Raw genomic sequence first — 15,436 nt, 5'->3', positions numbered from 1 at the left:
GTGTTAGGCTGGGATAAAGAAAAGCTAAGCTGAAACACAAGCAATGTGTGGGAATGTTGAAGATGCTGCTAAGGAGTGATTCAACAACTGATCTTTGTTATTTGCATCACACTTTGCTCCACCCCTCTCCAGCTCTTGCAACTCCAGTACCTGCAGCCGTTCCTGCTCCTTCTGTAACATCTTTCTCAGAATCTCCACCTTCTGGTTGTGGACAATATTATTCTCCTCCTAGAAGATACGGAGAGAGTAAGAGATGGGTTTTTTGGTGGGGCTGGGAAGCAGGACAAGGCAAATGGATATGCCCACTTTTCATCCACTTCCTGACTACAGGCTTTGAAAAGCCCTACAAGAAGCAAAACAATTCAGGAAAAAACATATCTATGACTACATTTCTCCCACTGCTACGCTGTTCTTCGGAAAAAGAGCTTTAAATCTTACCCCCACAAGCACTGGGCTAGTAATCCTTTCCGCATTTCCTGATGCGACAGGCGAATGGGGAGATGTCATGATGGGAGACATATGACCAAACGCTGCCAGATCCACTTCAGAATCAGCTAACGGAATCTGAGGCGACCCTGGTGGGCGCCCCTGGACAGTGAGAGCTACATAGGAACCCGCTGCAGGGAGAACAAGAACAAGACACGCTTGCAGATTTCTAGGGTTGCTGGTTCTCTGCTTGTCATTTTGCCCTAGAGACCAAACTCAGACCATTCTTCACCCATCTGTTCTTCAAACCAGAGATCCTGAGAGCACCGACAGCTCGGTTTTAGAGACCTCCGATTAAAGCTCAGGTAATCCAAAAACTTTCACGTTAATCATACTGCAGAAAAGCACACAATCCAATTTCTAGCCCAGCAGGTTACATCTACCAGGTTGCATTTACAGTATACATACGCTCATGCCACAAAATAAACTTTGCTAGGCTGGAAGGAACCACTACCCCCTTCTTCCTTGCACAAGAAAAGCAACCAAGAAGGTACTTCCCTTTAGAAACACCAGTACTCTGAAGGCATCATACAATAAGGGGTGTCTGAATAGCTACGGTATTTAACATGGACTCAGAAGATGGGAAGACTCATAGGCAAGGTTTGATGGTAACTTCAAACACCAACCCAAGGAGAAGCTGCAGAAGCATGTAGAAGCTCAAGTTTGAGATGTCAAAATTACCCCAATTTCACTTCACTGTTTCACACACATCCTTTATCTCTCAGCATGGGGCATGGTTAGACCTTATCCTTCTCACTTGACAGCTGAATCAGTCATTTGCCCTTTATAATTATGCCTTTCGTGCTTTAAAGGAGCACAGGGACAGAAATAGTAATCTGCCATTACTTACACTTGATCAGCTTTACCACCTCCAAATGGTTTGAGTGTGTTACGAGAGTGCCATTCACCTGGGGCAGGGAGGAAGGGAAAGTTATCAGTGTTTAGCTATTCATTACCAACTTCTAACACTTTATCTCAGTGAGCAGAGCTCTGCGAGAAGAAAACCATACACACATCCCCCAAAGCAAACCAAGCAACACATAAAGAAATTAGCAACCCACCTCTGACCAGGAAGAAAATGTATTAGAGTAGCTAATGCATTAATTCAAATGCTTAGTTGAAATCACAGCTCTGTCTGAGGCAGCGACTGCAGCACAACCGTCATTTTGCAGCAATAGTTTAAATATCTTTTTAGTTACTGACTTAATTTCTTAGTTGTTTGGGAGGAAAAGAGAACAGGGAGAGATCATTTAAGACAAAGGACCCAGATTTCTTTGATGATTTGAATGCCCTTACCTTGATAATTCTATCCCCTGTTTGCACTCCAGCCCGCATGGCTGCTCCATCTAGAGAGGCAAGAAATCATTTAGTTCAATTTCAACAGAAGCATTCAAAACAAAGAAGGTTTAAGGACTTCTGTAGCTCCACGCAAAGCTATTTCCCACACTCACCCAAACTCCCCCTGCCTCTATCACATTAAGATCCCTTGAGTACCCAGACCAGAGCACTTCTGTTCTTATTTTACATCAAGCCACAATCCCATCGCACTTATTCCGCTCAGACACAAGAGGTCAGTTTCCAAACGCATCAGTTCACTGCATCCCAATTTGTCCTTGAACATCTATTCCTCAAGCTACAGCCATCCCGTTTTTGAGGAGGCCATTTGGAGTTTTCACCTCCAGTACATGCACATGTTTCTCCAATTCACATGAGAACCCTCTAGGCTGTTCTCTGGCTACAACATCCAGCAAGTCTGCTTACCTTCTTTGACGGACTGCACGAAGACTGGATTGTCTCCACTGACTGTCAGCCCAAAACCGTTTTCATCCCGTTGGATAACAACACACCGTTGAACAAGACCTGCATAAGAAAGGTGGGGAAAGGGCAGAAGAAAGAGAAGGAGAGAGATACAAAGAGACACAAGCTAGGCATCAGTCCAAAACCTTATCCTCCTAGATAATCACAGAGTACTGGAAGAAACTGGTGTAATACAACAGAGGGGAAAATATATATGAGAGACAGAAACAGGGCATCAGTCCAGAAACAGATAGGAACATCAAGACAGGTCAAGCTTATTGCTTCAGTTACATGAAACAGAGATATACAACAGCAAAGATGCAGACAGCTCTGGCACGTCAGACACAACTTGAGGCAAAAGCAGCTTTTAAGGAAGAGCAACTATATGTATGAACCAAAGAGCATCACTTCCCTTTGTCTGGATAGGTCTCCGAAGTACAGCAGAGGGCTGTCATGGTCCAGTACACCATCCAAAACACCAAACATCTTTTACAAGCTGCTCTACTAAAGAACTCACAAATTGCTCAGACCAACAGCAGCAGCTTGGACTGAAACAGATTTAAACAGGAAAAGTTCTCCCAGTTCTCAGCAAAAAGCTCATCTTGGGGCATCTTCTGTCAGAGATGAGCTTATCGCTCACAACCAGAGCAGCAGCAGTAAACAAGTACAGGCCACGCTTACTACCCTGAACAGATCAAGACCATGCTCCCTACTGAGCCAAAATACAAGGAGATGCAAGTTTGATTCTGCTCCTCCTTTAACTTGCTGTGTGACATCAAAGGTAACTTGTTTTGTTTCCCTGTGTTAGGATTACTCCATATAATGGGAACATAAATACTGCTGCAGAGATAAATGTACCTAGCAGGTGCAGCATTTAGAAAAGGTGCAATGCTGTGTATGTCTACTGTTCACCTGAAAATGAACTGAACATCAGCCTTACTTTTATCAGCTTGCTTTGCTTCTTCAATTCAGACACCAGTGTCTGGAGAAAGAACTGGAGCTCTCCACAGATACCAAAAGTGCACCAGTTTCATTCAGGACAGAAGGAGCAAAGGGAATTGTGAAGATGCTGTCCCAGCAAGACTGTCTTTCCTGCAGTCATTTTTAAGGAATTCCTTGTAACTGAGTGTGGAGTCATACGCAGGTCTTAAATTACTCTCGCACCACTACAGCTCCTTTCATTTCTCTAGAGCAACTCCTAATAGAAATGAGAAGCCTTAAGTGAAAATACTGTCTGCCCAGTCAGCCCTGTACTCCTCCAGTGTAGCATATACCAAAATGGGTGTGGGAGTAGTGGAAAAGGTTGTATTCCAGCACTTCAGCACCAGCCTGATCATAGTATCAACTTCCCCTTCTGCCAATAAAGTAGAGGCAGATTATGCTATATACAGTTATCTGTAGTAAGCTGATGGAATGGATGCAGGGTGAAAGAAGAGGAAGAAAAAACCCCACCACCTTTCACACCCTCTTTATGTAGTTAAGTGAATTAAAATGCCTCTCCCTTTTGTACCTCCCATTCTTCTCTAGGACCAAGCTTCTTTAAGTCTCACTTCACAAGAATGATGCCCCAGGGTGGGGTGTGGGAAAGAGAACACATGCTATTCCATAAAAACAGCTCCTTCTAAATCCTGCTGCCAGACGTACAGGTTTTATGAGTAAGGCACTAACTAATCTTTTGACTCACAAGGACTGTCCCTGTTTAAAGGCACAGTATAGCCCTGCGTAGTGCCCTTCCACTGAGTTTCTTTCTTTTCCAGCACCAGTAACCCTTGAATCTACTGATAAGCTTCCTCCTCCAATGAACCTGATGCCAAAGTAGTGGCAATGCAGCAGGATGTGCAACACATACTGACCCTACAATTTAAGTTCCAAGAATACCCTTGGAATCAAATGAAGCTGTTTCACACCACACATCCCAATTTCACCCAAGACCACCTTTTCATTTTTGAATTGGGAGGCAAGAGAAATGAGGACGTGAACACAAATTAGTCCATAATTGTTTTTTTCCCTTCATTTATTCCCTTTCAGACAGGAAACAGGCACTTAACCCTTCTCCTAATACAACAGCAAAGGCTGGAACAAGGTCCAGGCAGACCAGCTGGGAGATACCATGCTCTATAGTGATTTCAATGAAGTTACCTGAAAGTTTTCTGAAGATAACAGTATTACCTCCTGCAGAACTAGATCAGCTCTGATAGCATTCCCTGTCTGGACCACACAGACAAAAAAGAGCAGCCTTCAAATGCTCTCTTTTACTCTGCTGTGAGGCAAAACTAGCAGTGACCCTCTCCAATGTGTCATCTGCCCACTTTTGTTTTTTTAAGTAAAATACATTCAATGTGAAATCTGCTTATAGGAGTGGAATTTGAAGACTAGAGCAGCAATGTTTTCATAACCCACATCTTGTGCCTTGAACACCTCATTAGGCACTCTGGAATGAACTTAAAGGAAAGCCACAAACCACTGAGAGCTCAATGACACACAATGTATAGTTTCCAATAGCTGCTACCGTCACGCCTGGTATCACAAGTACATACAGGAATCCTCGTATTAAATTAGTAACTACACCAACTTCACGCACTTTAATTAAAGTCTATGAATTTGGGGCAGCAGCGAAGAGCCCATGTTACCAATCAGCTCTGCATTCCCCTTTTTTGCCTTCATGTTGCAATTCCTAGTGTTCTCTAGAGGGAATGAATGGAGTCATTCATTTTGAAGTATCTTACCATGATATTTCACTTTTTCCCCCGACAGTTAACATTACAAGGTCAACAGATTCCTCACTGCCAGTACTCAAATCAATAACCATCTTATTCCCACCTTCACTTTCACATGACAGTATCTGGCTGGCATAAAGCAAGGAGACATCCCTGTTAACTATGTTCTAAGTACACAGAATCAGACCACATGTCTGGTCTAGCTTCAAGCCAAGAGTACAGTAGATCTGCTGTGTGCTGCCATTCAAGAGGTTTCAGATTAAAAATGAAAGCAGTTAGAAATGCCCAGTCTCAGACAACAGGAACTGCAAGAAAAGCCAAGCGATAAGCTCTTCAATAGGTGGTACTCTTCCCTCTGCGACACCATGGCTCTCAGTTCTCCAGCCCCATTATAAGGGTGCCTTTTGGTTAGTGGGAAAGGTAAAGTCCAACCTTCTCAAGGTCACTGACACCACTGTAAAAAAGATTGTATCAGTCTTGACAGATACATTTTGACTGTCCAAGAGCTTCTCTAGTAGAGGGACCATTCACCTTCTTCACTTCTACACATCCTAAGTATCTGGAAGTCATTCACTAAAATAGGAAATTTCATTTCTCTAGCAGTGCACACCAACCAGAGCAGGGGTCCATTCTGAACCTGACTCACTAGAGTGAACAGAGACCTGAATTACATCTCCCATAAGACAATGAAGCTTTTCGTCTGATCAAACTGTGTGGGACATAGCATGGGAGGAGACTCGTGAACTATAACCTCCCTGGAGGCATGAGGCCACAATGGGAAAATGCAGTTTAATATAGTGATTTGACATGAATCATTCAATAAACAAAAACAAACTCCTCAGGGTTTTTGAGAGTGTCCAAATGGTTCATTTCATTTGGGAAGCTTTATTTCTATCAAATACTTTCAGAAACGCTGCTCCACAACGTACATAAAACTATCAGCTTATATTCAGAAAACATCTCATAGGATGAGATTCTGTATTTCACTTGGGTCTGGTGATTACAGTGGTCTTCAGACCAACTGCCATAATGGCAGCATTCCTCAGATTCTTCCACTAACCTGGTAACAGAGGACATGTAAAGTCAGTGCAAAACCGATATTGTTTGAAATCAGTGCAGTGCCTAGTTAAAACTGTTAATAACAATGGCACTGAACACTGTGCATAAAACAAGGCTTGGTAACCTTTCTCAGAGAGAGAACCATGTATTTTACCCATGATAAATAGGACTATCTGCTCCCATGGCAACGACACATTCAACCCCTGTGGTCGAGTGCCCCTTGCACTCCCAGCCCTTTCTGGCTATTATAAGGGTAGTGATGAGGGGCTCCCAAGAGTCCTTTTAATAGTCTGGCAAAAATGGTGGCCACAACATAAAGACACAGGGCTGACAAGAACTGCAAGAAATAAAACAGGAGAAGTAAATTCACTTCCAAAATATCTCAACAGGAGCAAAATCTGGGGTTTCAAACACAAAGACTTAAAAACTTATCCCCAAAGTTGTTAAGAATGTGTGAAAGAGTATGCATACAACCTAGTCTATTATTTGGACCAGAAACTGATTGTTACTATATATAAGGGAAGATATCCTTGCAGAGCAAACAAGGGAAAAGGGAAGACTAACTGTTATCCTTCAATTCTAAATTCACTTAAGAGACAGGAGTTCTACAGGTATCAAGTACTGTGGGAGGTTACGGGACTCATTAGTAAATCACAGCAGATCTGAAACTCTACTCACTCTCCTGATCATCTAAGCTTTGTTAAATACACAGACACGAGATGGTTGGGTGTATGGAAGAAGTAAGTTTCATGGCACTATAAATCAGCTTCTGTATATTGGAACAACTTCCCTACCTAACCACTCTGCCCTCCCGAAGCCACTCATACTTCAAGAAATTCAGGTCCCTTGCTCCTTAATTAAGAATTCCAAGAGGTAAGAACAAACACATAGACAAAAGCCACACCTCCTTTTGCTGCTGTCATTCAAGACTTCTCTATTATTCACTGTCCAATGGCTAGCCAAAGAAAGAGCCAGCTAACATCCAGTCACCAGCGAGAAACCTATCAGTACAGTATTTCTACTTGTAGGGTTTCAAATACTTTGGTCCCATCCAAAGCAAACAGCACACTTCTCTACACATACCACAGAACCTGGGGAAAGCAGAGGGTAGAGAAAAAAGGCAGGGCGAGTTCCAACACAGCAAAGGCCACTGGAAAGGAAGGATGAGTGGAAACTGCTCCCATAGATACTGGACACGGTAAAGCATCTGCAGGAAACTTTGGGGGAAGCAAAGGCTTACATTAGGAAGTCATGTTTCTTTCTGCCACACATGAAAAACCAGGACACTGTACAGACTGAGGGAGAAGTATAAACACAGATACATTCCATCAAGCATACCAAATGTTTCCTGTAATTAACCTACAATAGCTTGACAGCACCTCCAGTATATTATGGGTAAGCAGCGTTCGGCAAAAATTAGTCAAGCCCAAAACAGAGGGATCCAGTCAACCTGACTGTGCTGTCACTAACCAGGGCCTACCTGGCAAGGGGAAGAACTGGCCAAGGCTTCAATACAAGCTCATCAGAGGCATCATCTTAAAATGCTTTTCAAGCAGGCCACTTCCCTGTTCATTGTTTCTGAGCATGGGAGGAAGACGTACAAGCTGCAGCAAGCCAGGTCTCCCCAGGACAGGTTTCCAGCTCTACTGAAGCAAAGCAATGCACTCTCAAAACCTGTTTAGTTTCTGAAGGAATAGTCTCACCCCCCGAGGAACAAGACTGTCATATTTTCTTTTTCCCTTAAGAAAAGTATGTGGTTCAAAATTCCAGGGGAAGTTAAGAGATCTCATTTTCACAGACGGAACAGACTGCACCTCCCTAAACTGCACCAACCAAAAGGGGTTTGCAAACGTGCCTATGTTGGTTCAGAAGATGCTCTTCAGGGGTGGTGGGTTTTGGAATTAGGGTTTTGGGGTTGGTTTTGTTTGCTTTTAATTTTCCTTTCAACCAGAGCTACGACAGCATCACTGGGTATTACACAGGTGGTTTAAGAAGTTGCATCACAGCCATTAACACCTGGTAGCTTTATTCTGGTGGAATGATAAAGCTGATACTGGAAGAGTCATTGCATCTGTCCAAAAACCCACAGCAGGTTATGCAGCAAGTGATTTTCTCAGAGGAAAACCAGGAAGCATTACAGCCTGTTTTAAATATCAAGGAATTAAAACCCCAGGAAATGAAAAGGCAACTCATGGCTGGCGTCAAGACAGAGCTGGACATCTACACTTAGAAACGTGAAGTGTAGCAGTACCAGCCAGATTCAGACTAGGTCTAGGGGCCTTAAGAAGTTGGTAGGATCCAAAAGACCACCAAACAACAGGACTGTGAGGGAAGTTACTCCCTCTCCAGAGCAAAGAATGGTGAATGAAGTTCATATTCTTCCATTTTTTGAGATTTACACATGCATTTTTCCACTTCTGTGAAACATGACATGAGATCCTCTGCCCATACAGCAAGAAGAAGAATTGCTGGCTCATCCACATTAACCTCCACAGGCTTTTCTACAACCACAAACTCTTCTGGAGTCCGGCATGAGCTGTGTCTTCATACAATACCAAAAACACCCAGTGGCACAAGATCTCCAAAAAGAGCCGCCTCCGCAAGGCTTCCCAACTCTCAACAGGTAACAGAACCATGTACAGGTTAGTTTCCAGCCACTACAAAAACTACAAGCTGATACACCGAAGCAACATTTAAACCCAGTTTCCCACTCCCTGCTGCAGAGCCAACCATGCGGATCATGTAAAGGATAAAAGCCTTGGGTGCACAGACAGAAAGCATGGAGCAGACTGCAAAGGTGCAAGGCTGCAGCAGCTGCTTGAGCTTACCATACGTCTCGGATCTACTCTCCTCTGAACTAGACTTTGTCTTCTTGGAGGAGCTATCTGCACGAGAGCAGGAGAAAAGGAGAGAGAGATATAGAAAATATGGAGACCAAACATGAGAAAAAAAAAAAAACTTCATGAAAAACACAGACTGATTTATTAGGTTAAATCGTGCAAAACACAAATAAGATGGGCACAAAACATAGGTGAAACACTTGGAATGAGGGGTGAATAATACGAGCATGAAGACACAGGTAACACCACAAAGAATCTATCGCAGAATGTGAGACACAATAAAAGAAGTTCTCTGCAGTGACCTACAAAAGGTACTCTGGATAAAAACCAGTCTCAGGATAGAAACCCTGGAAATGTTTCTCTCCAGAGTAAGCGATTGACATATGCACTGTTGTTCAGCATTCTGAATTCCCCCCCTTATAAATAAGAGAGTTCATCTCTCAGACCAGCTCACAAGCACAGTTAACAGTGGCGCCAGGTAACAGCTCTCCAAATTGCAGTGTTTTCCATCAAATTAAGATTAGAGGATTCCTGAAGTTTGGTTTTGAAGAAAACAAATTCCTTCTACAAAACAGGTTCATAACCTGAGACCTCCCCCAGCTTTTCCCACCCTGAAATAGTCTCACATCACTTTTTCCCAAGGATAAAGCAAAAGACAAGCACTAATTCAGGGGCTCTCCCTTATGGGATTCTTTTTTTAACCAACATTAAAAGCCCATCTATTTTGTGCACGCTAGGTAGGAGTCATGCAGCTGGTGGCAGAAAGCATTAAGGAACAGGATGTTTTATAAACATGAGCTTCAAGTGTCTGGTGCAAAAAAACACATTCTACAAGTTCTACCACCCTTCCATTCAACTCTCGTGTCTTCCGCAAGCCCCAGGGAAAAGACTGGGCTGAAAGCACAATGCAGAGACATGAAAAACATGTATTGCATGGGGCCAGGAGACTCTGACAAGAGCCTGTCATGCATTTCATGAACACACACAGTAGTCACTGGGTTAGTGTTTCAGAGAGAGAATGAAGACTCCCTGCATGCATCCTAATTTCCAAGCCAGCACTGGACAGGCTGACTGAACTGGCCCTAATTAAACCTTTTGGAAGGTTAAAAAAGCCATAGGAGAGCATATCCATTAAAATTAGATGTTTTGTCTTCAACTGTATCATGTTGGGAAGTACAAAGTCACTGGACAAGTGACAGAGAAGGATCAAAATCCACTAAGGCTAAAAAAAAAACCCAAAACAACAAAACCTCAACAAGGAGTACCAGTCCTAGTTGAGCCTGTAACAGCTCCATGAACTAAATGAACTAAATGATCTAAATGAACTCAACTAAAATGGCCAAAAGAACTACCCACAACTAATGACAGTATTTGCCTACTGAAATTTCAGCCGGCCCTCTCTGAAACAGGAAGCAGTGACAATTTTTCACTGGTATCACTGATCTAGGTTTATTCTTGCACAGTTAACAGCTGCTGTGTAGATGTGCATGTTTAAAAGCAAGCCCATATGCATTTCAATGCCCACACGCTTCAAAAAGGCTTTGCAATCGCGGAACGACGCAAGTGGGGAAACCACATTTGTTGACACGATTTGGATTTAATCCCTATTCGCAGTTCAGATTTTCCCCTGTGAAGTTTTAGGACTTTACCTGTGGGATCAAAGTCGTGGGTACTACTGCAGCGCTCGACCTTCTGCTTCTTGTCAGCTGGAGACTCTCTGCTCAGAATGCTGCCGTGTCTGTGTCAAACCAAAGCAGAGGATCCTGACTACCGGACCGCAGAAGCACTGCCTAACTGGTGAGGAAATAACCTCGTCTAGTTCTGTTTGCTAAGGAGGAATTCAGATGGGAACACATGCATTAAGTTCACTTAAAAAATTTATTCCCAGACTGAATTCAAGCGGCAAAATGATCTCCCTCACCATCCTTGGGGGCGTATCCAGGTAACAGTGTCATTAACCTTCCAAATTAGTAATAGTAAGCGCATTCTCTTTCCTATTCAACACCAGGCCATGTTTCATTTTCAAAGCAAAATAAATGCAAGCTCCATAGAACTGGGAAACCTCCTGAAATCTTCACTCCACCTCCTCTCCCAGCAAACCTCAATGAGCTTTGGATGCAGAAATTAAACACTTAGAATACCCCCTCAAAGGAAGCGTTGGTGCATCATTCAGTAACAGAGTGTCACTTTCTCTGACCATCTCAAATCTCAGGTAAGACAACCTGCCAGTGTCCATAACAGAAATGCAAGTGGTAACACTATGCCATGTACTTTAAGCGCACCACCAAGTATATTTTTGGCACCCTGTCCCAATCTGGATATTAATTTCCTACACACGTAATGGGTACTGCTATCTGTGTACATTTTAGGTTTTCTTTTTCTCTTAAAAGCATTCCTCCTTCAAAAATGCTGTATCATAACTTGCAATACAGATAAAAAAGTCAAACATCAGTAACTCACCTTGTAGGTTTTTTGAGAGGAAACCTGAAAAGAAAGAAAAGAACAGAAGTTTAGTGACCTTTTTTTGTTCCACAGGATTACATCTGGTATCAACACTAATGCTTAAATATACAAACAGTTATATTACACTTCTCTAATACCTTCACAAGAGAACAAGCCTCTTTTTGTTCTTCTACCTCAGCTAATTATTAGTCCATTTACAACTGATTCAACTGGGTAAAGAATTATTATCAGTATGCTTAAGGTTTCAAACAGAACTAAGAACAGAAATCTGTGAGCTCACATTCAGCATCTAGTAGCTTGCTCGCACTTTGTACATAAGTGCAGCTCATGGGTCACCTTCCTCTCCTTACAACTAGTTCCATACACTAAAAATTAACATAGCTTCTTTGTCCTGCTGATGGAGTGAGTACCTGGTACCTATTGAAGGTCCAAACTCCAACTGAAAATCCTCCTATAGCTGAGACATTCCGGTTGTCTCCCTCCTATGTGGGTTCTGTGGTATATATAAAGGAGCTCATGATGCCATCTCCTCCTAATATCTTACTATTTACATGAAACTATGAATTTGCCATCTTTGAGACCAGCACAATAGAGTAAAGTTAACTTGAAATTATATTAAGTATTCCAAATATTATTACCAGGACACAGAGATAACACAATAACACAAATCCAGTTACATGGAGAAGGAAGCATATATGCATTTAAATAAGGAAAAGATGTGAGACTTCTGAAACCAGGATTTTATTTCTCTTGAATTACCATATAAAAATGACAGAGCAAGGTGCATTCCACCCAGCTTAAGGCACCAACTTCTGCTTTCATAAAGCAGAAGTTGGTGCTTTCATAAAGCAGAAGTAGCTCTTTTTCCCAAAACTCTTAAGAAGTTTAGCTCCATTCCTCTTTGTTCCATGTTTTTAGATCCTTGGGTTGGAAAGCAATGTAAAAATTTAGAGCTGTGTAAAAGGACAGATAATTTAAGTCACTTTTTGTTCTAAACGAAGACATCCAAAGTTATTATAGCTAATAATTTCCTATTATACACATTCTAGTTCTCCTTGCTGCATTGCGTTTCTCCTATTTATACAGGTTCTCCAAGAAGCAATGGGGTGAGGGTGAGAGGAAGGCAGAGAAAAAATGGCAGCAAAAAGAAACCTATAATCTAATACTTTTTATTTTTTTAATTTAGCTTGGTTTAAGCAGACTTATTTGGTAAAAAACAACAGTCCCATGTTAAGCCTGTTAGAACGACACAACAATCAGTGCAGGATTGTCCCACACACACACCATCTCCATACTCAACTGAGCTTAAGCAATGACCCTGTCCAACAACTGGTCCAACACGCAGAACCAACCCATTCTCCAAGAGCATTTCAGAGCATTACAACAGCAGATTCCTCGAGCACCACCAAGATGACTGCCCCAAATGCACACCTCATGTTTTAAGCTCCTTTCTCCAAAGGAGGGGCACCTTGTTCACCTATTCACCTACTCCTTTTTCCTCGATAACTAGATAGCGAGTGGCACAGCCAGAAATAGCACAGTCTTAAAGCTACAGTAAGTCCCTTCCCATTACCTGAAAAACATAACTGGATACACAGCAGAAGTACTCAACTTAATCCCTTACTTTGAATAATAGGGAGTCCATGAAATGCGTGTACACCCAAAGCGCTGGCCAGCTCACACATGCCAATCCCCTATGCAAACATGCACTAGTACGGCAACTCTGACACAAACACCTGGTGACACATTAGGCAAGTGAAATTAAAATGTTGTCTGACTATTACTGAAAATAATTACACACATCAAGGCACTTGCCATCTTTTAGATAACAGCATCGAATTCAGGTGACGTTCAGTAACAGCTTCAAAATTAAGGGAATAAATAGGGCCTTTGATTACATGAGCCTTAGCAACCTATGGGTAAAGCTAAAGAAAGCTAAAGTATAGAGGTTAGTTAATTGAAGGAAAAGATTACATACAGACCCTATAAGAAGTAGTAGTCCTCTTTACTCCTCCCCATAAAAAGCACTATTTTAATCCTAGAAGCCTGGGAAATCCACTCTGATTCAAATTCAGGCCTCTCCTCATTCTGCTCTACCTGCAAAGCCAGATCCTTTTAGCATTCAGCCCTCCCATTTACAAGGTTTGGCCAGTAAAACACTGCTTTATGCAAGACAGACACCATGCATCCCAAAGCAAAGCAAGCAAGTCATCTCAGGCCAACCTTACCCATCTGAACACTGTACAGTGAACAGATGCAGTAGTAATCAAGTGTTTCATTGAAAAGCAAAAAAGAAGAAGGGATCCAGGAAAGACAATCTATCGTCCCTCACTGAGGCAGGAAAAGGTGCTTAAGATTAATTATACCCCTATTTTTATCTAATGCACTTGAACTTTTGAGCTGCATAGAGTCTTACCAATACTAACAAATGTTTTAATGAAGCATTTAAGTGAAAACCTTCATCCCATAGTGTTTCTTACTAGGCACCCGAACTCCAAGCTTATGCTCCTGCAGCAAAAGAAACCGTTGACAAGTAAAATCAGGTCGGTTCACTGGTGTACCATTTTGGCTGGTCCAGAGCTATTTGCTCAAGGATGAAGCGGAAACGTTCTATTTTAGATGTCTAGAAAGTTGTATAAAATCCTCCTACTTATAATGGACTTCTGACAATTATTTAGGAAGAAAACCCTGAAATTTATCATATGTAACGGCACTGGAATCATCATGAGTTTTTTCCGTGCTTCGACATTAATGTTGACCATAGAAGTCCCACTGTGTGAGTGCCAAACCCCCCCCAGCTTCCCAGTCTGAGGCTGTAACTGTGCTGTAACTGCACCTCAGCCCACACAGCCAGCACTAGCCAGGAGCCGGCTAGCTCTGAAGCATCCCCATTGCAGTGATGCTGAGAACCATTGGGAGGGACACCCCAGCACAGACCTGGGGTATCAGAAGCACAGTGCTCCATCCCCTCCAAACCCCTGGCCCGCTGCTGTGGAGCGCGGCACACTGGGAATGACTCCCGGAAGCCCTGGAGCCCCTTGGCCACCAGCCAGCTTCCTGTGTTTCTCTCTTCTGCGAGGCAGGGAGGGAGGGAGGGACGCAGTGGGGAAGCGGGGCAGGCAGCAGGTCACCACTGCAGCAAAGCCTCTCGGGCACACGCACTGTGTTGTCCGGAGGTGGTGAGGCTGAGGGAGCTCCACATGCTTTAGTTCAGCAGTATTCCATTAAGCCAGTGCTGCAGGAAGGGATGAGCTTTGGCCAGATAGGCTGGAGATGAAGCTCCCTAGATCGCCCAGAAAAACTCTCCTCCCAGACCTGAAATTATTCCAGGCCACTGAGTTATGAAATCACAGGAATGATGAAGATGGAAGAGTCAGCTGAGCTAAGACTACAACTGTGATGTAACATCCGTGGTTAGCCAGACAGCAGGGAGCACTCGGTGGAGAAGTTCCTTCCCGTTTTCCAGTCTCCTGCCTGAGGAGAACCCAGCATTTCTTGATTTGCTGAAGACATTCTTCAGTTCCCAAACACCGAATCACTTGTATGCTACAGCAGAAAGCAGAACAAAAGTGGATGGAGCGCAGTCAAAGAACACAGAAGAGCTCCCATGAGTTTACCCAGCAACTGTTTGCGTTTCAGTCTTCACTCTGAAACAGCATTAAGTTTGGAAGTAGCACTGAAAACCCCCCCGTTTTATAGTATTCGGCACTACATATAACATGCAAAACGTGTTTCACCTACTGTTGTAAACACCATGCAAGCTGAAGGCACAGCAGGGTGCGGTTAACAGCTGGAGACTTACTTCCAAATCTAGCTGGCAAGTTGAGGCTATACGATAAAACCCTGTAGACATTTTGCCTGATAACTGATGAACATCAGCACATTCCCAAACAAGTTGTTCCACTCTCCCAAATACCGGCACCAACAAAAAGCCAAGTCGCATTTTGCCTTTAAAATACTGGGTCAAATAATTTAAGTCATTTAAATGCATCAAATTACTGAAAGTATGTCTCGGTCGTCATGCTGCATGAGGGAAATCCATTTAGCGTAAGTAAAGCCAAGGGAGAGGAATAC

General features: G+C 42.9%; 1 protein-coding gene across 3 annotated transcripts in view; it reads right to left on the bottom strand.

The window, feature by feature from the left end:
- ARHGEF12 (Rho guanine nucleotide exchange factor 12) overlaps positions 1-15,436 on the bottom strand; it is a 70,379-nt gene that overhangs the window by 27,787 nt on the left and 27,156 nt on the right. For 2 of the 3 annotated variants that reach the window (XM_057433288.1, XM_057433296.1), the window contains exons 2-8: positions 11,360-11,383; positions 10,549-10,637; positions 2,248-2,346; positions 1,783-1,832; positions 1,337-1,394; positions 439-617; positions 151-228 (exon numbers count right to left, since the gene is read on the bottom strand). In XM_057433288.1, coding sequence (XP_057289271.1) covers positions 151-228; positions 439-617; positions 1,337-1,394; positions 1,783-1,832; positions 2,248-2,346; positions 10,549-10,637; positions 11,360-11,383 — 577 coding nt within the window. Of the gene's footprint in view, positions 1-150; positions 229-438; positions 618-1,336; positions 1,395-1,782; positions 1,833-2,247; positions 2,347-8,887; positions 8,945-10,548; positions 10,638-11,359; positions 11,384-15,436 lie in introns of all 3 variants that reach the window. The other variant, XM_057433278.1, reaches the window with a different exon arrangement.

The sequence above is a fragment of the Pezoporus wallicus genome, unplaced genomic scaffold, assembly GCF_028554395.1.
Source record: "Pezoporus wallicus isolate ANWC-B61680 ecotype Strahan unplaced genomic scaffold, APGP_CSIRO_Pwel_v1 contig_11829, whole genome shotgun sequence".
NCBI classification, from domain to species: domain Eukaryota; kingdom Metazoa; phylum Chordata; class Aves; order Psittaciformes; family Psittacidae; genus Pezoporus; species Pezoporus wallicus.
The sequence above is the reverse complement of the archived record's forward strand: the minus strand, read 5'-3'. Positions and strand labels throughout refer to the sequence as shown.